General features: G+C 36.6%; 2 protein-coding genes across 26 annotated transcripts in view; both read left to right on the top strand.

The window, feature by feature from the left end:
- Nucleotides 1–20,527, top strand: part of LOC127846559 (PHD finger protein 20-like) — a 254,732-nt gene that overhangs the window by 14,849 nt on the left and 219,356 nt on the right. For all 10 annotated transcript variants that reach the window (XM_052377944.1, XM_052377945.1, XM_052377940.1 and 7 more), the window contains exons 10-15: nucleotides 1,364–1,454; nucleotides 1,689–1,901; nucleotides 3,162–3,302; nucleotides 5,062–5,282; nucleotides 16,820–16,919; nucleotides 17,259–17,457. In XM_052377944.1, the coding sequence (XP_052233904.1) occupies nucleotides 1,364–1,454; nucleotides 1,689–1,901; nucleotides 3,162–3,302; nucleotides 5,062–5,282; nucleotides 16,820–16,919; nucleotides 17,259–17,457 (965 nt within the window). The remainder of the gene's footprint in view (nucleotides 1–1,363; nucleotides 1,455–1,688; nucleotides 1,902–3,161; nucleotides 3,303–5,061; nucleotides 5,283–16,819; nucleotides 16,920–17,258; nucleotides 17,458–20,527) is intronic.
- Nucleotides 5,334–10,874, top strand: LOC127846570 (uncharacterized). 16 transcript variants are annotated; one of them, XM_052377981.1, is made up of 2 exons: nucleotides 5,334–5,350; nucleotides 7,812–10,874. In XM_052377981.1, the coding sequence occupies exon 2, from the start codon at nucleotides 9,084–9,086 to the stop codon at nucleotides 10,581–10,583; it is 1,500 nt and encodes a 499-aa protein (XP_052233941.1). In that variant the 5' UTR covers nucleotides 5,334–5,350; nucleotides 7,812–9,083; the 3' UTR covers nucleotides 10,584–10,874. The 16 variants fall into 16 exon arrangements, with proteins under 16 accessions (XP_052233941.1, XP_052233940.1, XP_052233939.1 ...); XM_052377980.1 differs by lacking the exon at nucleotides 5,334–5,350 and adding an exon at nucleotides 5,366–5,382; XM_052377979.1 differs by lacking the exon at nucleotides 5,334–5,350 and adding an exon at nucleotides 5,398–5,414.

The following is a 20,527-nucleotide window of genomic DNA, read 5'->3' as shown; positions in this document are numbered from 1 at the left end:
GCGACGCAGTAGGGGGCATTGTGTTTCATCTCTTGTCTTAAACCATGCCCTGGGTGCATTTTTTGATATTGCATCTTGTGAACTGACTAGACAAAACTTGGCGTTGGAAACGTAGATCACGTGATTGATTTTGTTTATGTAATGGCCACCATTTATTATCTCGAAAGAAATTCATCAGGAATGTTTTTGGAAATTATTTAACAGTTTCTATGTACATTCCAAATTTTTTTTCACATACCATGACAGTTTCAAATACAGTGGATACTACAGGCAGTATCAAATTCACAAATTTGAATACAGTGGATACTACAGGCAGTATCAAATTCACAAACGAGGAGGAAGCTGAGGGCAAGATACCATTTCTGGACTCTTTGATTGTGAGAAAGGAGGACGGATCGGTGAAGTTATTGGTTTACAGGAAACCTACCCATACAGATCAATATCTTCAATTCGACTCCCACCATCCGTTATTTCACAAATTGAGTGTGGTAAGAACTCTAGTTGACAGATGTTTTAATAAAGAGGATCAGAAAAGGGAACTTGACCACATTATGGGGAGCTTTGAAAGTGTGTGGATATCCACAATTTACATTAAACAAAGTGGTTAAAGACACGGAAACGAAGTTATCAGAAAAGCAAGAGGGGAAGGGTAAACGGAGGAAAGAAAGGGATAAAACCAAGAATAAGTCGAAGGGTATGGTAGTCATTCCCTATGTGAAAAATGTATCTGAGGTGCTGGCGCGAGTCTACAGAAAGCACAACATAAGTGTAGCAATGCGACCACACAGCACTCTCAGACGCTTTCTTGTACATCCTAAGGACAAGACGCTGACGGAAGAGGTGTGTGGCTGTGTATACAAGATCCCGTGCAGGAATTGTGATACTGGGTACATAGGAAAAGCAGGTCGCAAACTTGGTACTCGGATGAATGAGCATAAAAAAGATGCTAAAAACAGCCCTCAAGTTTTCACGCAGTCAGGAAGGAGAGAATCAGAAGCAACAGAACACTCTAGTGCAGTTACAAACCATATAGCTAGGCACAACCATGTCATTGACTGGGAGGGGGTGAAAGTGATTGATAGGGAAAACAACACCGCACTCAGAAAACTTAGGAAATCGGTTGCGATAGCTAAAGAGAGACGGGTAATGAACAGGGATGAGGGGGGCTACCTACTGAGCCCCATCTACAGGCCTTTGTTTACTGCTGGGAACCATTCCGTCAGTAAACCCGCCCTGTGACGTGCATTTCCCGCAAAGTCACAGTCTGATGAAGATTTACCAATGGTGGATCAAAACTGTCACGGTATGTGAAAAATTTCTTTGAATGTACATAGAAACTGTTAAACCATTTATTATGTTTCAGAATGTTTCTGAAGACTCAGCAGTTCCTACCGAAACAAAAGCAGCAGTTGACATTGACCAATTGTTACCACCAAATGTGCCCCTAGCTTCTGGTGAGGCTTTAAACTTACAATAGTAAACACGATGCCTACCTAAGCAAACACAGAACTTATCTTAGCAAACACAAAAGACTAACTTTAGCAAACGCAGAACTTATCTTAGCATAAAAAAATGCCTATATTCACAAACACAATAAATCTTAGCAAACACAAAACATTTACAACTTGTACAGTCGATCAAATATAAATATCTAAATCATAAAATTCATCTTTGTGTTTGGATTTCAGTGGGATCCCCAAAGTTTGGTCCAACAGTGCTACCACCGAAGGCGTTTGTAGTGGAATCAGATCATAACCCCTACAAATGCACGTTTGATGGCTGCACAAAGGGGTTCCGAAAGGAGCACCTGCTAGAGTACCACATCAAGTACTACCACATGACAGACGGGGAGCCCCCACCTCCACCCGTGAAGAAGAGGCGTAGGAAGACCACCAGTATATGTATGTGGCCAAAGAAAACGGGTTAAACTCATTTATGCCTAGTGGACTCTCCCATCCTTCTAAATTGGATCTATTTATTTCCAATATCAGGGATGTCTAGTATATTTATTTCTATATTTAAAATATTTCTTAAAGAAATTCCATTAAGCAAACTGCGCAGACCCTGATGAGACGCCGCATCATGTTCAGGTTTTATGCTGTTTGCTGCTCATCAGTATCTAAGGTTTGGAGATGAAGGCTTAAAAACTTGAATCTAGTAAGAAAAGTCCTAAATTAAACATAACTTTCAAAGGGACTACCAATGTGTAAAAATACATATCTAAGTAGTAAAGGGTTAAGTGATGACTGAATATTGTAGCTTTTCATCAGCATGATCCATAAATCAAGATTGTATGAAAGATGCCAAGATAATCATTACAATACCTGTTCTAAAGTTATCATAGATTTTATTATTAACATTTGATGCTGCTACCAAATTTGTAACATACATTCCTTGTACAACATTCATTTAGACAGGCTCCAATTTGTTTTACTGCAATGTTTATTCCAGGGATATCAGTTTGTTTGTGTGCAATTTTAAACCTAGGGATGTGATTTGGCCCCCTTTCAGCTGATTTCAATCTTTTGATTTATTCACAAAGTGTCCTTAATTTAAATAGATCTGTTAAATCATGAAGACGAGTTTTTAAAAAACTACATCCCTTTTAAACCCTTCAAAACACTGCACAATAGAGGAAAAGTTACGAACATCATAGTGTTAAGAGTAATTTGTTCAGCCATCAAGGTTATGTTCTGAGTTTGAGATTTGAAATTGAAATCATGCTTGCAGTAAAGCCTAAGTAAGTAAAACACTTTTATAAAAAAAATTGCTAGACAATAAAACAAGATTTGTAATTATGAACCCATGAAATTTCAAATCATTATTGACTCAACTCCATGAATCCCTTGTTATTTTATCTTAGGCAATAAAGAACACAGTTCCCTTTACCACTTAGATACGTTTTTTGATGCATTTGTAGTCCGTTTAAAAGTTACATTTAATTAAATACCTTTCTTACTAAATTCAAGTTTTAAAGGCTTTATTTCCAACCCTTAGTCACTGATGAGCAGCAAACAGCATAAAACCTGAACCGACTGCGAGTTACTCTCAGGCTGTTCTGTTTTTTTGCCGTTTGCAAATTCCATTTTCACTTTGCTTCTTATGGGGGAAAGGGTTGTACTTAAAATGTAAGAGCAGTATTTCTACCTGGCATTTAATAGGTTCAAATGAGTCCGAACAGATGGGAACCACGAAGAGATCTGACGGAAAAAAGAACCGCAACTTTTCAGCCGAGTGTGCAACAGTTCTTCCCAAAGTGGAACTTGAGCAGCCAGACAGTTTTACATGCTCCACTCCAGGCGGTGAGTGTTTGATATATCAAATCAGGATAGGCTGATATAGTTCTTTAACGTTTGACTTTAAGGCTTAAAATGAAGGTTTCCATGTGCTATCTTTTAATTTGTAATTGTTCATTTGCTTTAATAAAGCACAGTTTTCACCTTCAGTTTAAGCAATATAAAATGAAACAGTAAAAGTTTAGCGCATTATTGTCTTTATCTTCTGCTGTCATAATAGATGAATACACATGTTGCAATTCAATGTGCGTTGTTTTCCTTTGTAAATACATTTATGGACCAGTTTTAATGCGAAAAACTAAGAAAAATCTACAGATATAACCTGTTAGGTATGAAATGTATTTTTTTTTATTGTTTATTAAATGAAATTCGAAAAGGTGGGCGGAGAGGTACTTTTTATGCCCCCCTTCGAAGAAGAGGGGGTATATTGCTTTGCCCATGTCGGTCTGTCGGTCCGTCCACCAGGTGGTTGTCAGACGATAACTCAAGAACGCTTGGGCCTAGGATCATGAAACTTCATAGGTACATTGATCATGACTCGCAGATGACCCCTATTGTTTTGAGGTCACTAGGTCAAAGGTCAAGGTCACGGTGACCCGAAATAGTAAAATGGTTTTTGAATGATAACTCAAGAATGCATATGCCTAGGATCATGAAACTTTATGGGTAGATTGATCATGACTCGCAGATGACCCCTATTGATTTTGAGGTCACTAGGTCAAAGGTCAAGGTCACAGTGACCCGAAATAGTTAAATGGTTTCCGGATGATAACTCCAGAATGCATACGCCTAGAATCATGAAACTTCATGGGTAGATTGATCATGACTCGCAGATGACCCCTATTGATTTTGAGGTCACTAGGTCAAAGGTCAAGGTCACGGTGACCCGAAATAGTAAAATGGTTTTTGGATGATAACTCAAGAACGCATATGCCTAGGATCATGAAACTTCACAGGTAGATTGATCGTGACTCACAGATGACCCCTATTGATTTTCAGGTCACTAGGTCAAAGGTCAAGGTCACAGTGACAAAAAACGTATTCACACAATGACTGCCACTACAACGGACAGCCCATATAGGGGGCATGCATGTTTTACAAACAGCCCTTGTCAATATTGTGTTAATGTTTAATTTTGTTGATTAATATAAATATAAGCAGGACAGGGGAGGTAATACATTATTATATCTTTCTTATATACAGGGGATACAAATGCAATAAGTTTAAATTTATTGTTACAGCATTTGCCTCCCTTGTAATATATTTAAATTTTACCAAATGTAAGGCTAACTGCATTTTTGTAAATCATACTACTACTACTACTACTACTACTACTGCTGCTGCTGCTGATGCTGCTGCTGCTGCAGCTGCTGCTACTGCTGCTGCTACTACTACTACTACTACTACTTCTACTACTACTACTACTACTACTACTACTACTACTACTACTACTACTACTACTACTACTACTACTACTACTACTACTACTACTACTACTACTACTACTACTACACCACCACCACCACCACCCACCCACCCACCCACCAACCCACCCCACCCCACCCACCCACCCACCAACCACCACCACCACCACAATCACCACCACCACCGTTCACAGTGACAGAAAACGTATTCACACAATGGCTGCTACTACAACTTATAGCCCATATAGGGGGGCATGCATGTTTTACAAACAGCCCTTGTTTACTTAGAGAATGTGCTCCTTCCAAACCTTGGCAAAGAATATTCATCGGTCCTGTTGCAGACACTGGTGAGATATCCACGCAGACTTCACCAATGAAGCCATACGACCCTTACACGTCCGAGGACTCCAGTCTGGGCACAAAGGCGGAGGTGAAGACTGAGACAAGAAGTTTGGAGGGCTTAGAGGACTCGAGTGTGACAGATGCTGAGGAATTCCTCAAACCTGACGAGCTTGTTAACTGTATATGTGACTACCAGGAGGAGAATGGGCTGATGATACAGGTCAGTTCCCAGACTTGTTATTATCTGAGGATACAGGTCAGTTCCCAGGCTATGGGCTGATGATACAGGTCAGTTCCCAGGCTATGGGCTGATGATACAGGTCAGTTCCCTGGCCATGGGCTGATGATACAGGTCAGTTCCCATGCTATGGGCTGAGGATACAGGTCAGTACCAATGCTATGGGCTGATGATACAGGTCAGTACCAATGCTATGGGCTAATGATACAGGTCAGTTCCCATGCTATGGGCTGATGATACAGGTCAGTTCCCATGCTATGGGCTGATGATACAGGTCAGTACCAATGCTATGGGCTGATGATACAGGTCAGTACCAATGCTATGGGCTAATGATACAGGTCAGTTCCCATGCTATGAGCTGATGATACAGGTCAGTTCCCATGCTATGGGCTGATGATACAGGTCAGTTCCCATGCTATGGGCTGATGATACAGGTCAGTACCAATGCTATGAGCTGATGATACAGGTCAGTACCAATGCTATGGGCTGATGATACAGGTCAGTACCAATGCTATGGGCTGATGATACAGGTCAGTACCAATGCTATGGGCTGATGATACAGGTCAGTTCCCATGCTATGGGCTGATGGTACAGGTCAGTTCCCATGCTATGGGCTGATGATACAGGTCAGTACCAATGCTATGGGCTGATGATACAGGTCAGTTCCCATGCTATGAGCTGATGATACAGGTCGGTTTCCTGGTTATGGGCTGATGATACAGGTCAGTTCCCATGCTATGAGCTGATGATACAGGTCAGTACCAATGTTATTGGCTGATAATACAGGTCAGTTCCCTTGCTATCTGCTAATGATACAAGTCAGTTTCTATGCTATGGGCTTATGATACAGGTCAGTTCCCATGCTATGAGCTGATGATACAGGTCAGTTCCCATGCTATGGGCTTATGATACAGGTCAGTACCAATGCCAGTTTCCAGGCTATGGGCTGATGATACAGGTCTGCTTACAAGGTTGACCATATAACGTCCATTCTCAATTAGAATGAACACCCCCTTAAAATGCTTGTCGCTGCTGCTTTTTTTTCAAATGCAATTGGATGGTAATCAATCATTTACATTTTTAGGTAAGACCATACGTATCCTTCATCACAGCACATATACAATAAAAATACCAATCATCGTGTTTGAAAAAAAAGATATAAAATATGTCAAAATGACAGGTTCGCTACTGTCGCCGTCCAAATTTTACAATATAAATACAAATCCAGATGCATTAAACACAGTAAGTTTGGCTTCTTTTGACACTACATTATCATTTAAACACAGATGTTTCGGAAGATGCGAAATACGTACGTAATATGATAATTAACATTTTAATTTCTATGAAATAATATTTGTCGTCGAAGCTGCATACAAAAGGACTTACGTTAAAAAACCTGGCTACATCATCACCTGAAATTCTCTTATTTTTAAAGATGAAGTGTTCTAAAGCATGTATTAATACCATATAATGAATTAATAATGTGGGTAAGTATGTATGCTTCCGAAATTTTGAAATTAAATTACTCATTTCACATATTTTTGCGAGACGATTTAAAGTGAAAAGGTTCGCTACCGCGATTAATTTTATTACACACTAAGTTTACGAAATATACATCCGCTAACACAATGAATGCAGTGGATAGAACCTGTAAGAAAGAATTTCACCTATTCTAGTAACCTTTCATACGTGTAAAGAACAAGAAAATGTGTTGAAAACAGGTTCGTGACAAAAGGTTCGTGCAGGTGCAGCATTAAATAGATTTATTTAACAATCACGGGTGAAACACAGCTTGAACTTGACAAGTATGTACTTTAATGACGTCATGCGGTTATTACGTCACCATTCTTTCCAAAATGGTTGCTTCTGTGACACAGCGCATCGTGTAAATAACACCGGGAAATAGACCAGAAACCTTCGGTAAGTAGTCGTGATTTATTGTGTGCGTGAAAAAAGATTCACAGTATTTTATGACATGGCATTAATTAAAGAGGGTGCTGTGTTCAATTGCCATTGCTTTATTTTCCTGAATATGTGTAGTTATATATGAGGGAAGGTTTGTTACATTTAATCACGAACTTTTCTATTAGAGTTTTTCTGTACAACTTATGCTTCACACATAAAATAAAGGTTAAATATCGTCTCTAATATTGTCTAGTGTATAATATATTTATTTAGAGGGAGAAAAAGTATCTATATAGTTCGAGATATTATAACGAAGAGGCTGAAGTTTATTGGTAAATAAATTCTATAAATCCGATAATTTTGAGTTTTTTTTAAAACGTATGTCAATATATATTAACAGGGACACATGTTATGGTAAAAAATGAATTATTTAAATGAATCAACAAACTTTTATACTTAAAATACATGCTGAACAAATCTAAACAGCACTTTTTCAAATGAAAGGCTCGTTACCAATGGTCAGGAACCTTTCAATTAGAAAAAACGCTCAAATTCACGTTGTTAATAAAAAAAACGGTTTACACATTATTTATTTTTACATTGTAGATATACATGATGGCCAAGTCAAGGGCAGAGATAATGCGGGATTACCGCAAGCGAATGAAAGAGGATCCAGAAAGGTATCGGGAATACCTTGCACAGGCAAGGAACAGGAAGAGAAAAAACTACGTTGCTGCAGAAAAGTTAACCAAAAAGGAAAAGGAAAAGCGTAGTGAAAAAAATAAAGAATACCTAAGTCGACATCGGCAGAAGAAGAAACTTGAAAGAGAGTTAGAAACAGCTAGAAGAGACCTTGACCAACCGACACCAGAGTCAAGTGGTTACGACACAGGCCGATCAGAGAGCACACCGCTTGTTGTCGACTTTCAATTTCCAAATAGAAGAAATGGACCAAGAAGGAGAGTATCAAACGCACTTGCTAAGAAGCAAAGAGAATTACGCAGACTGAAAGCTGAAAATGAAGAAATGCGCTTGAAATACCAGAGAACACTTAGAAGATTACAGAGATATAAAAAAATAGAGAAAAAAACTGACGAAAGTGAATGTTCTACTCAACAGGAATATGAAGAGTCACTGAATATAAATAAAGCTTTAACACCAAATAGCAAAACAAAACGTATGATGAAAATGGCAAAATTATCCCGAGAACAAAGGTCTAAGGTACACAAGCAACTCCTGTTTAGTTTTGCCGTACAAAATCAAATGAAAACGGAGAAGCGTGGCATAAAGCCAACAGAGAAAGGCTCACTCAGAACACACATTGGTTCAATTTTGAAGAAGTATGGATTGAAGAAGACTGTAAGCAAGAACACAGGGTTATCTAGAAACTGCTTGAACGGTTTGAGCATACGTGACATAACAAGAAGAAGAGAGACAATGAAGTATAAGCAGAAAGTCATAGATTTTCTATCACGAGATGATAACTCAAGATCGAACCCTGGGAAGAGAGATAAAGTTAAGACACCTAATGGCAAAGAGCAAACACGTACATTGACCGATTACATGAAGAATCTTTATCAAAAGTTTATGAGTGAAAATCTAACTGTGAAACTCTCTCTTTCCTCATTTTGCAAATTACGACCTCGCAGTATTAAACTTTCGGCATTCATCACACGGAGTTCATGCCTTTGCACTAAACATCAAAATATGTCGTTATCTGCACGTGCGTTGAGGGGTTGTGGACTCAATCTACCTATCAACCCAGAGGAGTTTGTTAAATATGAAAGGGTGAATCATGTACTCGAAAATGAAATTCCAGATTCAATAAAAGTTGGACAGTGAAAGCGTGTCCCTGTGGAAGAGAAAGGTAAAAAGAAAATGATTATGAAGATAGTCGAAAGTGAGTTCAAACGAGAAGATTTCTTGAAATTTGTCAAGGAACAAATGCAGTCGTTCAGTGAACATGTTTACCGAGTGAAGAGACAGTACGAGGAAATAAAGCAGCTGAAAGAAAACCTGAAAGCTACAGATGCCATTCTACATATGGATTTCGCGGAGAACTACACGTGCAAATCGGTCGAAGAGATACAAACAGCGTACTGGAACAAAACAGGGGTCACCTTACACCCAATAGTAGTTTATTACAAGGGAGACGAAGACACGCTTTCACATAAAAGTATGGTTATGGTTTCCGATGAACAGGGACATAATTCGTCAACCGTTCTTGCTTTCTTGGACAAAGCAATACCACGAGTGAAAACGTTGGTTAACGGACTAGAAAGGATTCATTATTGGACGGATAGTCCGACGAGTCAATACCGGAACAAAACCATCTTTGACGCAGTGGAAAGGCATGAAGAGTTATTCGGAGTTAAAGCATCCTGGAATTATTTCGAATCCGGGCATGGGAAGGGCCCATGTGATGGGTTGGGCGGGCTAACTAAGAGACTTGCTGTTGAAGCTGTAAACATGGGAAAAGTAACAATACAGGACCCAGCCGAATTTCATGCCTGGACTCAGTCTACCCATTGCACGATGAAAAACGTTGATTTCATATTTGTATCCAGTGAGGAGTGTACAAGGAAGGCTGAAGAACTTGGCAGAGTTGTCATTAAACCGGTTCCAGGAACGATGAAGCTTCATGCAATAGTAGGTGGACTGGAGATTACGAATGTGTATGTAGCCAATGTAAGCTGTTATTGCTCACAGTGTAGAACAGGAGACATGTGTGAACATTGGAAGAAAGTGACAATAAGTAGGTGTGAACGAAAAGCGGATGAACCATCTGTTCAAGTACAAGAACCTAATGAGCAGACTACGGCACCAACCGACATTGAAAAGGAATGCAACGAACCAAATTGTGAGAAGTCTAAAAGTGATAATGGAAGATTCAATGAGCTAGACACAAGTGAACCATCTGTTCAAGTACAAGAACCTGATGAGCAGACTACGGCACCAAACGACCTTGAAAAGGACTGCAACGAACCAAAGGGTGAGAAGTCTACAAGTGATAATGTAAGGTTCAATGAGCTAGAAACAAGTGAACAAACCTCTACAAAAGATGAAAGTTCAAATATTGATGAGTATAGCAAGGGAGACTTTGTGGCCGCAGTATACTTGAATAAGTGGTATGTTGGTGAAATCGTCGACAAAGACGAAAGTGAACTAGAAATCAGTTTCATGAAATCTAATAAGTTCATGACGTTTCAGTGGCCCGCATCCAAAGACGAAATTTGGTTAAAATGTGAAGACATACTTACTAAGATCGGAAAGCCAAAGCCAACAGGTAGGACCAAGAGAGCGTTCAAGTTTGAAGAACAAGAACTTCAACTAATTCAAACATTCTTTGACGCCAGAAATGGTAGCGTCAAAGCGTAACGAACCTTTCTTCCGAGATTGTACCAATTGATGCATTGTTTTGTCGGTCTGCTTCGTCAGTCTAGTACAGTAACTGTGTGAATAGTTTGTGTTTGTAAAACAATTATTAACAATACAGAGTTATGAGTGTTTTGATTTCGTTACATTCAAATTGTTTTAAACGTTGTATATACTATGTACTGCACTTGTTCATAAGGTTCCAAAAGACTATACTCTTTAGTCAAAATTTAAGCTCGATGGATTTGACAGTTTGCTGTCTTATAGTACTTTCGTCATTAAATCATCAAAATAGTGACAGTTTAATAACACATTGTAGAGATTACGAGTTTATTTGAACAGTATGTGCGATAAAAGTATGTGCAAGAAAAATATGTGTGAAAGGTTCGTGATTAACAAAAACATGTTTTACGCAATTTTCACCATATTATTAATACTTGTGGGAGTGTACTGGTTCATATAAACATATAATTCTTTATGTACATAATGCAGTTAGTTACATAGTTTCTTCTTGTTCGTGGTTCACTACCAGAGTTAGTTATTATGTTCTAACATTTAGCAATAGCTCATACATTTTAAAAAAACAACAGTATATTTTCAGAATATTTTTTTCTTAAAATGTGTTTAACAAGTTTGGTTGAATAAAATTGTTAAAAATAATACATATGTTTTACATTTCTGTCCATCAGAAGCAAGTATAAATCTAAAACAAATAGTTATATTGTTCTTAGAATGTACTAAAAGGTTCGTGATTCTACACATACAATGTCTTACTTGGTTCCCTGAAAATAAATGTTATAGTACAGTTTTCGCTACTCTTTAAATAACAAGTAATAGAAAAAAGTTTGGTGTAGAACAGCATAATTTGCGTTTTTATACGCCCGTCTATGACGGGACGTATTATGGTATACCCCGCGTCCGTCCGTCTGTCCGTCCGTCCGTCTGTTAATGTCGTACGCTACGTCAAATATCCTTTGACAGATTTTCTTCAAATTTTAACACAATCTTAATATTGATAAACCCTGATCCCCTTTCGTTTTTGACGGAATTCTGAATTGTCGTTCCAGAGTTATGGGACTTTGTTCGTCAAAATTTCGTGATTTCATTGAATGTCCTACTGTAGCTCAAATATCCTTCGATGGATTTTTTTCAAATTTCAACACAATCTTAATATTGATAAACCCTGATCCCCTTTCGTTTTTGACGGAATTCTGAATTGTCGTTCCAGAGTTATGGGACTTTGTTCGTCAAAATTTCGTGATTTCCATGCTCATGTACTTATAAAATAAACCATGTATTCAAATACAAATAAACTGAAGTAAAAAAATGATTCAAAGGGTTATTTATTACCTTACTACTTCATTGGCGAACGACGGGCGTATCATGCGCTCATGGCGCAGCTTTTATTATTGTTCCGATATGGGATGATATTGTCTTTAACAAAATTGGTTTAATAGTTTGATATTAATATAGTTGTTCGATGATATTTTGCCAAAGATTCAAAGTTTAAACTTTATGAAGCTGACTTATCAGATACTGTAAGTTTTTTTAAAGTATAAAGTTCAACAACTGTTTTATCCAAATGAATGTGTTTTTATTTCGTTTAATTTATCATATATTACTGAATGGTGCTTTAAATTGTATGGTATCCATTTTCACGAACCTTTTTAGCACTTCTATTTACAGTCAGGGTCATCTCGAATTAACAACCATTGTAAGATAACGAGTACACTGATGATGAAAAAAACTACACAACTTATAAATAAGTCATCTAGGATTCTAAAAACGTCATTCAATTGAAAAAATAGCATAGTTCATATTTTTTTACTTTATTCTGTGGGTGTTCATTCTAATTGAGAATGCACGATATACCTATATTGGCATTACCATGAAGCACTGTTTTTATTTTCACGAAATTTAGTTTCAAAAGTTAGGATCCTTTTATAGTTATACGCCCGTCTATGACGGGACGTATTATGGTATACCCCGCGTCCGTCTGTCCGTCCGTCCGTCCGTCCGTCCGTCTGTTAATGTCGTACGCTACGTCAAATATCCTTTGACAGATTTTCTTCAAATTTTAACACAATCTTAATATTGATAAACCCTGATCCCCTTTCGTTTTTGACGGAATTCTGAATTGTCGTTCCAGAGTTATGGGACTTTGTTCGTCAAAATTTCGTGATTTCATTGAATGTCCTACTGTAGCTCAAATATCCTTCGATGGATTTTTTTCAAATTTCAACACAATCTTAATATTGATAAACCCTGATCCCCTTTCGTTTTTGACGGAATTCTGAATTGTCGTTCCAGAGTTATGGGACTTTGTTCGTCAAAATTTCGTGATTTCCATGCTCATGTACTTATAAAATAAACCATGTATTCAAATACAAATAAACTGAAGTAAAAAAATGATTCAAAGGGTTATTTATTACCTTACTACTTCATTGGCGAACGACGGGCGTATCATGCGCTCATGGCGCAGCTTTTATTTTAATTTATGACACTCTTACTTATATGCATGGTTTCTATTTTATGTTGTTGTAATGTGTAGTTATGAATGTGAAATTGTTATTATCATTTATTTCAAATTTGAAATTTTATCATTAAAGTGATGCAACTTTTAAACTTAGAACTGTTATTATTTATTTACACTATTTATTAGAATATCTATAAAATCTATTTCTGCTTTTCTCATTACATAGCGTACAAAGGAAAGCAACATGGTTTATTAATTTTATTTTTTTTCTATAATGCTTTCTCGTTACATTTTCTCAGTTTCTGATTTTTAGCTCAACTATTATATATGAAATATATATAGTGGAGCTATCCTACTCACCCAGCGTCAGCGTTGCCGTGCCCGTTTGCGTGCAAATGTTAAAGTTTGCTTACTACCCCAAATATTTTCAATGTCCCTTGACATATTGCTTTCATATTTTGCATACTTGTTTACCATCATGACCCCAACCTATGAACAAGAGCAGACAACTGTATCAAGCATTTTGACAGAATTATGGCCCCTTGTATACTTAGAATATGCATATTATTGATAAATCTATGTTAAAGTTTGCGTACTACCCCAAATATTTCCTGTGTCCCTTGACATATTGCTTTCATATTTTGCATACTTGTTTACCAACATGACACCAACCTATAAACAAGAGCAGACAACTGTATCAAGCATTTTGACAGAATAATGTCCCCTTTTATACTTAGATAATTGAACATTTTGCTTGAATTGCCATTGCATCTTTATTTATGACCAGATTTTATTAATACTTTGACAAAACAACACTTACCTGAATACCACAATGGATTCCACCCAAACAATACCCCATGCCCCAACCCAGAATTCCTGACCCCCCCCCCCCCCCCCAAAAAAAAAAAATAAAAAAATTATGACCCCTTTTTCGAAGAAAAGGAAGCATATAGTGATCAGACTGTCTGTCCGTCCGTCACATTTTGCGTTTAGGTTTCGAAAAATGCTCATAACTTCTATGTCCCTTGAGATATAACCATTATGTTTGGTATGCATGTGTATATGGACAAGGCCTTTCCATGCGCACAAATTTTTTACCCCTGTGACCTTGACCTTGAACTAAGGGGCGGCGTTTAGGTTTCGAAATCTGGGTTTAGGTTTCAAAAAATGCTCATAACTTCTATGTCCGTTGAGATATAACCTTCATATTTGGTATACATGTGTATATGGACAAGGCCTTTCCATACGCACACAAAATTTTACCCCTGTAACCTTGACCTTGAACTTAAGGTCCGCGTTTAGGTTTCAAAATCTGCGTTTAGGTTTCAAAAAATGCTCATAACTTCTATGTCCCTTGAGATATAACCTTCATATTTGGAAGGCATGTGTATATGGACAAGGCCTTTTCATACGCACACAAATTTTGACCCCTGTGACCTTGACCTTGAACTTAGGGTCCGCGTTTAGGTTTCGAAATCTGCATTTAGGTTTCAAAAAATGCTCATAACTTCTATGTCCCTTGAGATATAAACTTCATATTTGGTATGCATGTGTATATGGACAAGGCCTTTCCATACGCACAAAAATGTTGACCCTTGTGACCTTGACCTTGAAGATAGGGTCCGCTTTTAGGTTTCGAAATCTGCATTTAGGTTTTGAAAAATGCTCATAACTTCTATGTCCCTTCATGTATAACCTTCATATTTGGTATGCATGTGTATATGGACAAGGCTTTTCCATACACACACACATTTTGACCCCTGTGACCTTGACCTTGAACTTAGGGTCAGCTTTTAGGTTTCAAATCTGCATTAATGTTTCAAAAAATGCTATAACTTCTATCATGCATATGTCATCCTATGGTGACAGCTCTTGTTTTTACCTCATCTGATTGCTCAGATGAGCTTTTGTGACTGGTCTTTGTCCGTTGTCCGTCCGTCCACATTTGTTCGTAAACACTCTAAAGGCCACATTTATTGTCCGATCTTCATGAAACTTGGTAAGAAGATTTGTCCCAATGAAATCTCGTTCGAGTTTGAAACTGGGTCAAAAACTAGGTCACTGGGTCAAAAAAAAAGAAAAAGCTTGTAAACACTGTAGAAGTCACATTTAATGCCCAATCTTTATGTAACTTTGTCTATATGTCTGTATTCATGGTATGTTGGTAGAGTTCTAAAGTGTTCCGGTCCATTGAAAAACATGGCCGCCAGTGGGCGGGGCAGTTTGCCTAATATGGCTATAGAGAAACCTTGTAAACACTCTAGAAGTCACAATTTTTACCCAATCATCATGAAAGTTAATCAAAATATTGGTTTTATTGATATGTCGGACGAGTTCGAAAATGGTCCAGTTCGGTGAAAAAACATGGCCGCCAGTGGGCGGGGCATTTTTCTCTATATGTATACAGTGAAAACATGTGAACACTCTAGAAGTCACATTTTTTTAAACAATTTTCATGAAATTTGGTCAGAACATTTGTTTCCTTGATACGAGAGTTGAGTTGGAAAATGGTTCCGGTCAGTTGAATAACATGGCTGCCGGGGGGGGCAGTTTTCTTATATTTATATAGTAAAAAAAAAAGCTTGTGAACACTCTAGAAGTCACATTTTTTGCCCAATCATCATGAAACTTGGTGAATAGATTTGTTTTATATATATTGCAGATGAGTTTGCAAATGGTCCCGATGGGTCAATAAACATGGCTGCCAGGGGGGGTGGGGCAGTTTTCCTTATGTGTCTATATAGAGAGAAACCTTGTGATCGAACACTATAGAAGTTACATGTTTTGCCTAATCATTGTGAAGCTTAGACAATACATTGGTTTTATTGATTTCTTGGACAAGTTGGAAAATGGCACAGATCTGTGAAACACACTTTTTAGCTCACCTGATTGCTCAGGTGAGGTTTTAGGATTGGTCTTTGTCCGCTGTCTGTCAGTCAACATTAGGTTTGTAAACACTCTAGCATTCACATTTCTCAATCATTCTTTATCAAAGTTGCTAAAAGATCTCAGTCAAGTTTGATGATTAGCAAAATCACATAATTAATGCCATAATTATTGCCCTTAGATTGTCCAAATTTTCATTATATTATACAAGATCAAAAGTTTGATGTTTGGGGGGTCAATTCAAAATATAGGTCACCATTTCAAATCTTACAAAAGCAAAAACACTCCCTACGCCAGAGTTATGGTTCAATAATGGTGAAACTTGACCAGGATGTTTGTCTGGTCGATATCTAGGTCATGTTTGACATTAGGTAAAGATTAAATGAAGCGACTCCTCTCAGGTGAGTGAACTAGGGGCCATCTTGACCCTCTTGTTTTACATGCATGCTGCAATTCTTTTCCGTTGTTTTTACTTGGCTTTTTCAATTTTATTCCAGTCATTAGCGATGGGTGTTGTAACTTTACACGGGTTAATGTACATGTACATGGATGTTTAAATTCTATTCAGGTCATTGTACATAAGAATGCTATCGTGTTCCAGGATTCTAAATGCGTAACCTTTTCCCCCATAAGAAGCCAAGTGAAAATAGCTTTTTCAAACAGAATAAAACCAGAACAGCCTGCGAGTAACTCACAGTCTGTTCAGGATTTACGCTGCTTGCTTCTCATCAGTATCTAAGGTTTGGAGGTGAAGCCTTAACAACTTGAATCTAGTAAGAAAGTTCTAAAGTGAAATGTAACTTTGTAAGGGACTACAAATGCGTGAAAACTGCGTATCTAAGTTGTAAAGGGTTAACCAATGGCCTATTAATTGCAGTGTGAGGTGTGTATGTGCTGGCAGCATGCAGCGTGCTTCGGAATCACAGAGAGAACCCTGCCGAAAACATATGTCTGTTTTGTCTGCGAAAATCCACCAGGTAACATTGGCGTCCTTGTGACATTTTCTTTGTTTTTTGTTTGATTTCTAATTCCAGGACCATGTTTGAATTGGATTATCAACAGCTCGCTCAGTTGTTCATATTTTGAAACATGTTTATTATATTATACATCTGTTTTACTTAGATAAAAATGGGAAATTCATGACAAAAATATATATTAGAGCAATTAAGGTTCATATCAAGGTTTTATGCATGTTGTTTTAATCCTGAAAACTTTTTTTGTAAACTTGAGGCTCTGATGTTGACTATGATGTTGATAAGAATAATGATGATAAGGATGAATATGGTGACTGTATGTATGTTGACAATTCACTGCAGGGGTTCGTGAGAGCAGCAAGTACATCCATGAACAAGATTGGTTCAAGACAGGTGAGATTGCATCATTCAACTTTCTCAATGTGCCGCCCATGTCAGAAGAGAAGTGCAGCACAGTAAAGGCAACACACAACCTTGTATCCGAGATACACCACCTGAATACTGTTCTCTTCAGCCTAAAACTGCAACTAAAGATTATTAGGTAATTTTGTTTTAATGTCAGAAGGTAATATTATCATGGTCAATAGGTAATATTGTCAATGCTTTGAGTTTAAATTGTCATGGTTATTTAATAAATATTTAATTTAGTATTATTTTAGTAATTTTTACTTATATTAATAATCATTTATTTTATGATTAAAAATATAATGAATCTGGTATGCATACACTTCTTCAAATTTAAAGATTTAATCTATCTGATGTATGAAGAAATGCCTCTCTTGTGACAAAAGTGACATATTTACATAGGTGAACCTTTTTTAGGTTATCAACATAAAATAAAAAAAAGTTCAAAGCCAAGTTGTCTAAGTTTTTTTGCTTTCAGTCTGAAAAACTTTTTTCATCTTCACAGCCAGTAGAGCTATGTAAATTTCAGCATGCAATAGCCAGAAGCAATTTCAATCAACAGACGGATTTATAATTATCAAAAAAATTATCAACAACAAAAAGTCAATCTCTTAACTAAATTTATAAAAAAAATATTTTTTATTTGTTTTGCTTTTTAAAGTTATCAGTGAACAATATAATTTCAGTTTATCTGACGTGTTTTGTATTTTCAAAAAAATGGGACCTAGGCATTACACTTTCTCTAAGATCTAAGGAAAAACAATACAGATAGAAAATTTGTAAAGGAAGTATGTGGTAATGATTTACATCTGAAATGCGTAAATTGATGGTTGATAATTCGTTGGTTTATTTTCTAACAGCCTGGTGGGACTTTTTATTGCAAATTGAAAAATGTTTATCAATTGCGAGAGCTTAGATTTCATCTGCAATCAGGCAATGGTTAAATTTGTCAGACTTTGCTTTTAATAATAACAATCTATGTCAAAGTCAAGGATGGTGTCATAATTATATTCCTCACATATAAACGCTATGTAATGCCACTGCATTCCTTATGATTTCATACTTACACTAATGATGTCCCAAACTGACATTAGCAAGTTGGTGCTTTGAAAATAAATCACTTAAATTGCTATGACTTTTGCTTGATGTAATAAAAACGTATATTTAGCTCACCAAGCTCTTGGTATGCTTTTGTGAATATCTTTTGTCTCTTATTTGTTGTTTGTTGTCAACATTCAACTTTCTAGAGGCAACATTTATGGCAAATTGTTCATAAAACTTGTTAAAACATTTGTCACTATGATATCTCAGTCTTGTTCGATACTGTGTCACATAGGGTGAAAAACTAGGTAATAAATTAATGTTAAAGAAAAAGCTTTGAATTCTGAAGTCACATGTTTTGCCCAATTGAAAATGGTTCTTGTGTCCCTTAATTTGGTCCCCATGGAGCTGGGCAGTTTTTCTTATATGGCTGTACTAAAATATTGTTAACAAGTCACATTTTTTGCCCAATGTTCATGAAAATTGCTCTCAACAATTGTTATAACGATATCTCAGCAGAATTAGAAAATATTTACTGTCCATTGAAAGACATGGTTGGCATTTGGAATGGCAGTTTTCCTGTCTTTGTTATCGAAAAATAAAGTGAATCCTAACAATGTCACATTTATAGCCCAATATTCATGAAACTTGTTTAGAACATTTGTCCTAACGAAAGGACAAGAGATACCCAAACTGGTAAACATGGCTCTAAATCTTATTCACTTGGTCAACTAAATTAAAAGAAGAAGCTTGTTAAAACTCTAGAGGTCACATTAATTGCCCTATGATCTTGAAACTCAGTCATAACATTTGTCTGGACATGATTTTGATATTTTCTCAAATAAATTGTCCCAATAATATCTTTACTGAGTGCTGAAATGTTGGGTAAAAAATTTGGCCAATAGTTCAGATTTTAGAATCAACCTAGCAACACTCTAGACGCCACATTTATTACCCAATCTTCATGAGCATGGTAAAAAAATAATTGTTCCAAATGTATCACTGCCGAGTTATAAACTTGACGACCTGGGTCATTTACAAGGTCACTGGGTCAATTACTTTGAAAACTCTAGAGACCAGTTTTCATCAACATGAAACTTGCTCAAAATAATTGTTTTGATGATATCTTTGCCAAGATCTTCAATGGTTTTTGAAACTTTATCAAACCAGCTCTTTAAGTTCTTAAGTGTTAATGCCTAAAGCTACCATTCAAAGGATTGTTTAAACATGTAATGTTTTCCTGTTTTATATGTTAAACTAACAAATACTTTGCATTGTGTACACATTTAAATAGTCCAAATATTTATCACAGTGTAATTACCTTTTATTCTGACAATTCTCTTCAATTATGTATTCAGTAGATTTATTGATCCACTAATTAAACAGATGCACCATTGTATTCATTAGAAATGAATTATTCTGCCTGCCTGACAATAATCAATTGTCTGATTTTCTTATCTTTGATTAAAGACAGTTTCAGGTTTTGTTTATATGAAATTCTCTACGTCTTTACTTATTTGCCAAGTGTTTCAGTCATTCCTTGTATTTACTGTGGATTTTGTGTGCAGGTATATTTATTAAATAACTTTGAAATGTACATGTAGTGAAAACTAAACTGGTAAAGTTATTGTTTTGATAGGGTTGCAATAAGGGCCTTAAATTATCCATGCTAAATATTGTAACGTCAAAATAATTTACTTATTTCACCTTTATATTTTAATTTTAGAAGATTTATATTAAAATAAACCAACATCTTATCAGATTTTTTTTAGAATATTAAATAAGTATTGGTTTTGCCAGCAAATAAAAAAGATAATCGCTTGCCTGTGTGAGTGAGTTGATGTTTTCTTCTGACAACTTTTTCCATGAACTCCTGATAGATTTGAAGGAAACTTCACAGGAAGTATCCATGGGTTATCCTCTTTACAAGACATTCAATCATTCAGGTCTGATTTTCAAAAATAGTGGCAGAAGATTCAAAAATGCTCAAATTGAGTGGCATAAGTAGAAACAAGGTGTCTTAGTTGAAGGTAAAGGTCACATTTTAAGGTCAAAGATGGAATGTAAGAATTTAAATCAGACTTTGTCAAATCTTTACTTTGAAAAGACTATTGATGTGCCATAATAATTCTTGTTATCCCCGCCATAGGCGGAGGGATATTGTT

Source organism: Dreissena polymorpha, chromosome 9, assembly GCF_020536995.1.
Source record: "Dreissena polymorpha isolate Duluth1 chromosome 9, UMN_Dpol_1.0, whole genome shotgun sequence".
NCBI lineage: Eukaryota > Metazoa > Mollusca > Bivalvia > Myida > Dreissenidae > Dreissena > Dreissena polymorpha.
The sequence above is the reverse complement of the archived record's forward strand: the minus strand, read 5'-3'. Positions and strand labels throughout refer to the sequence as shown.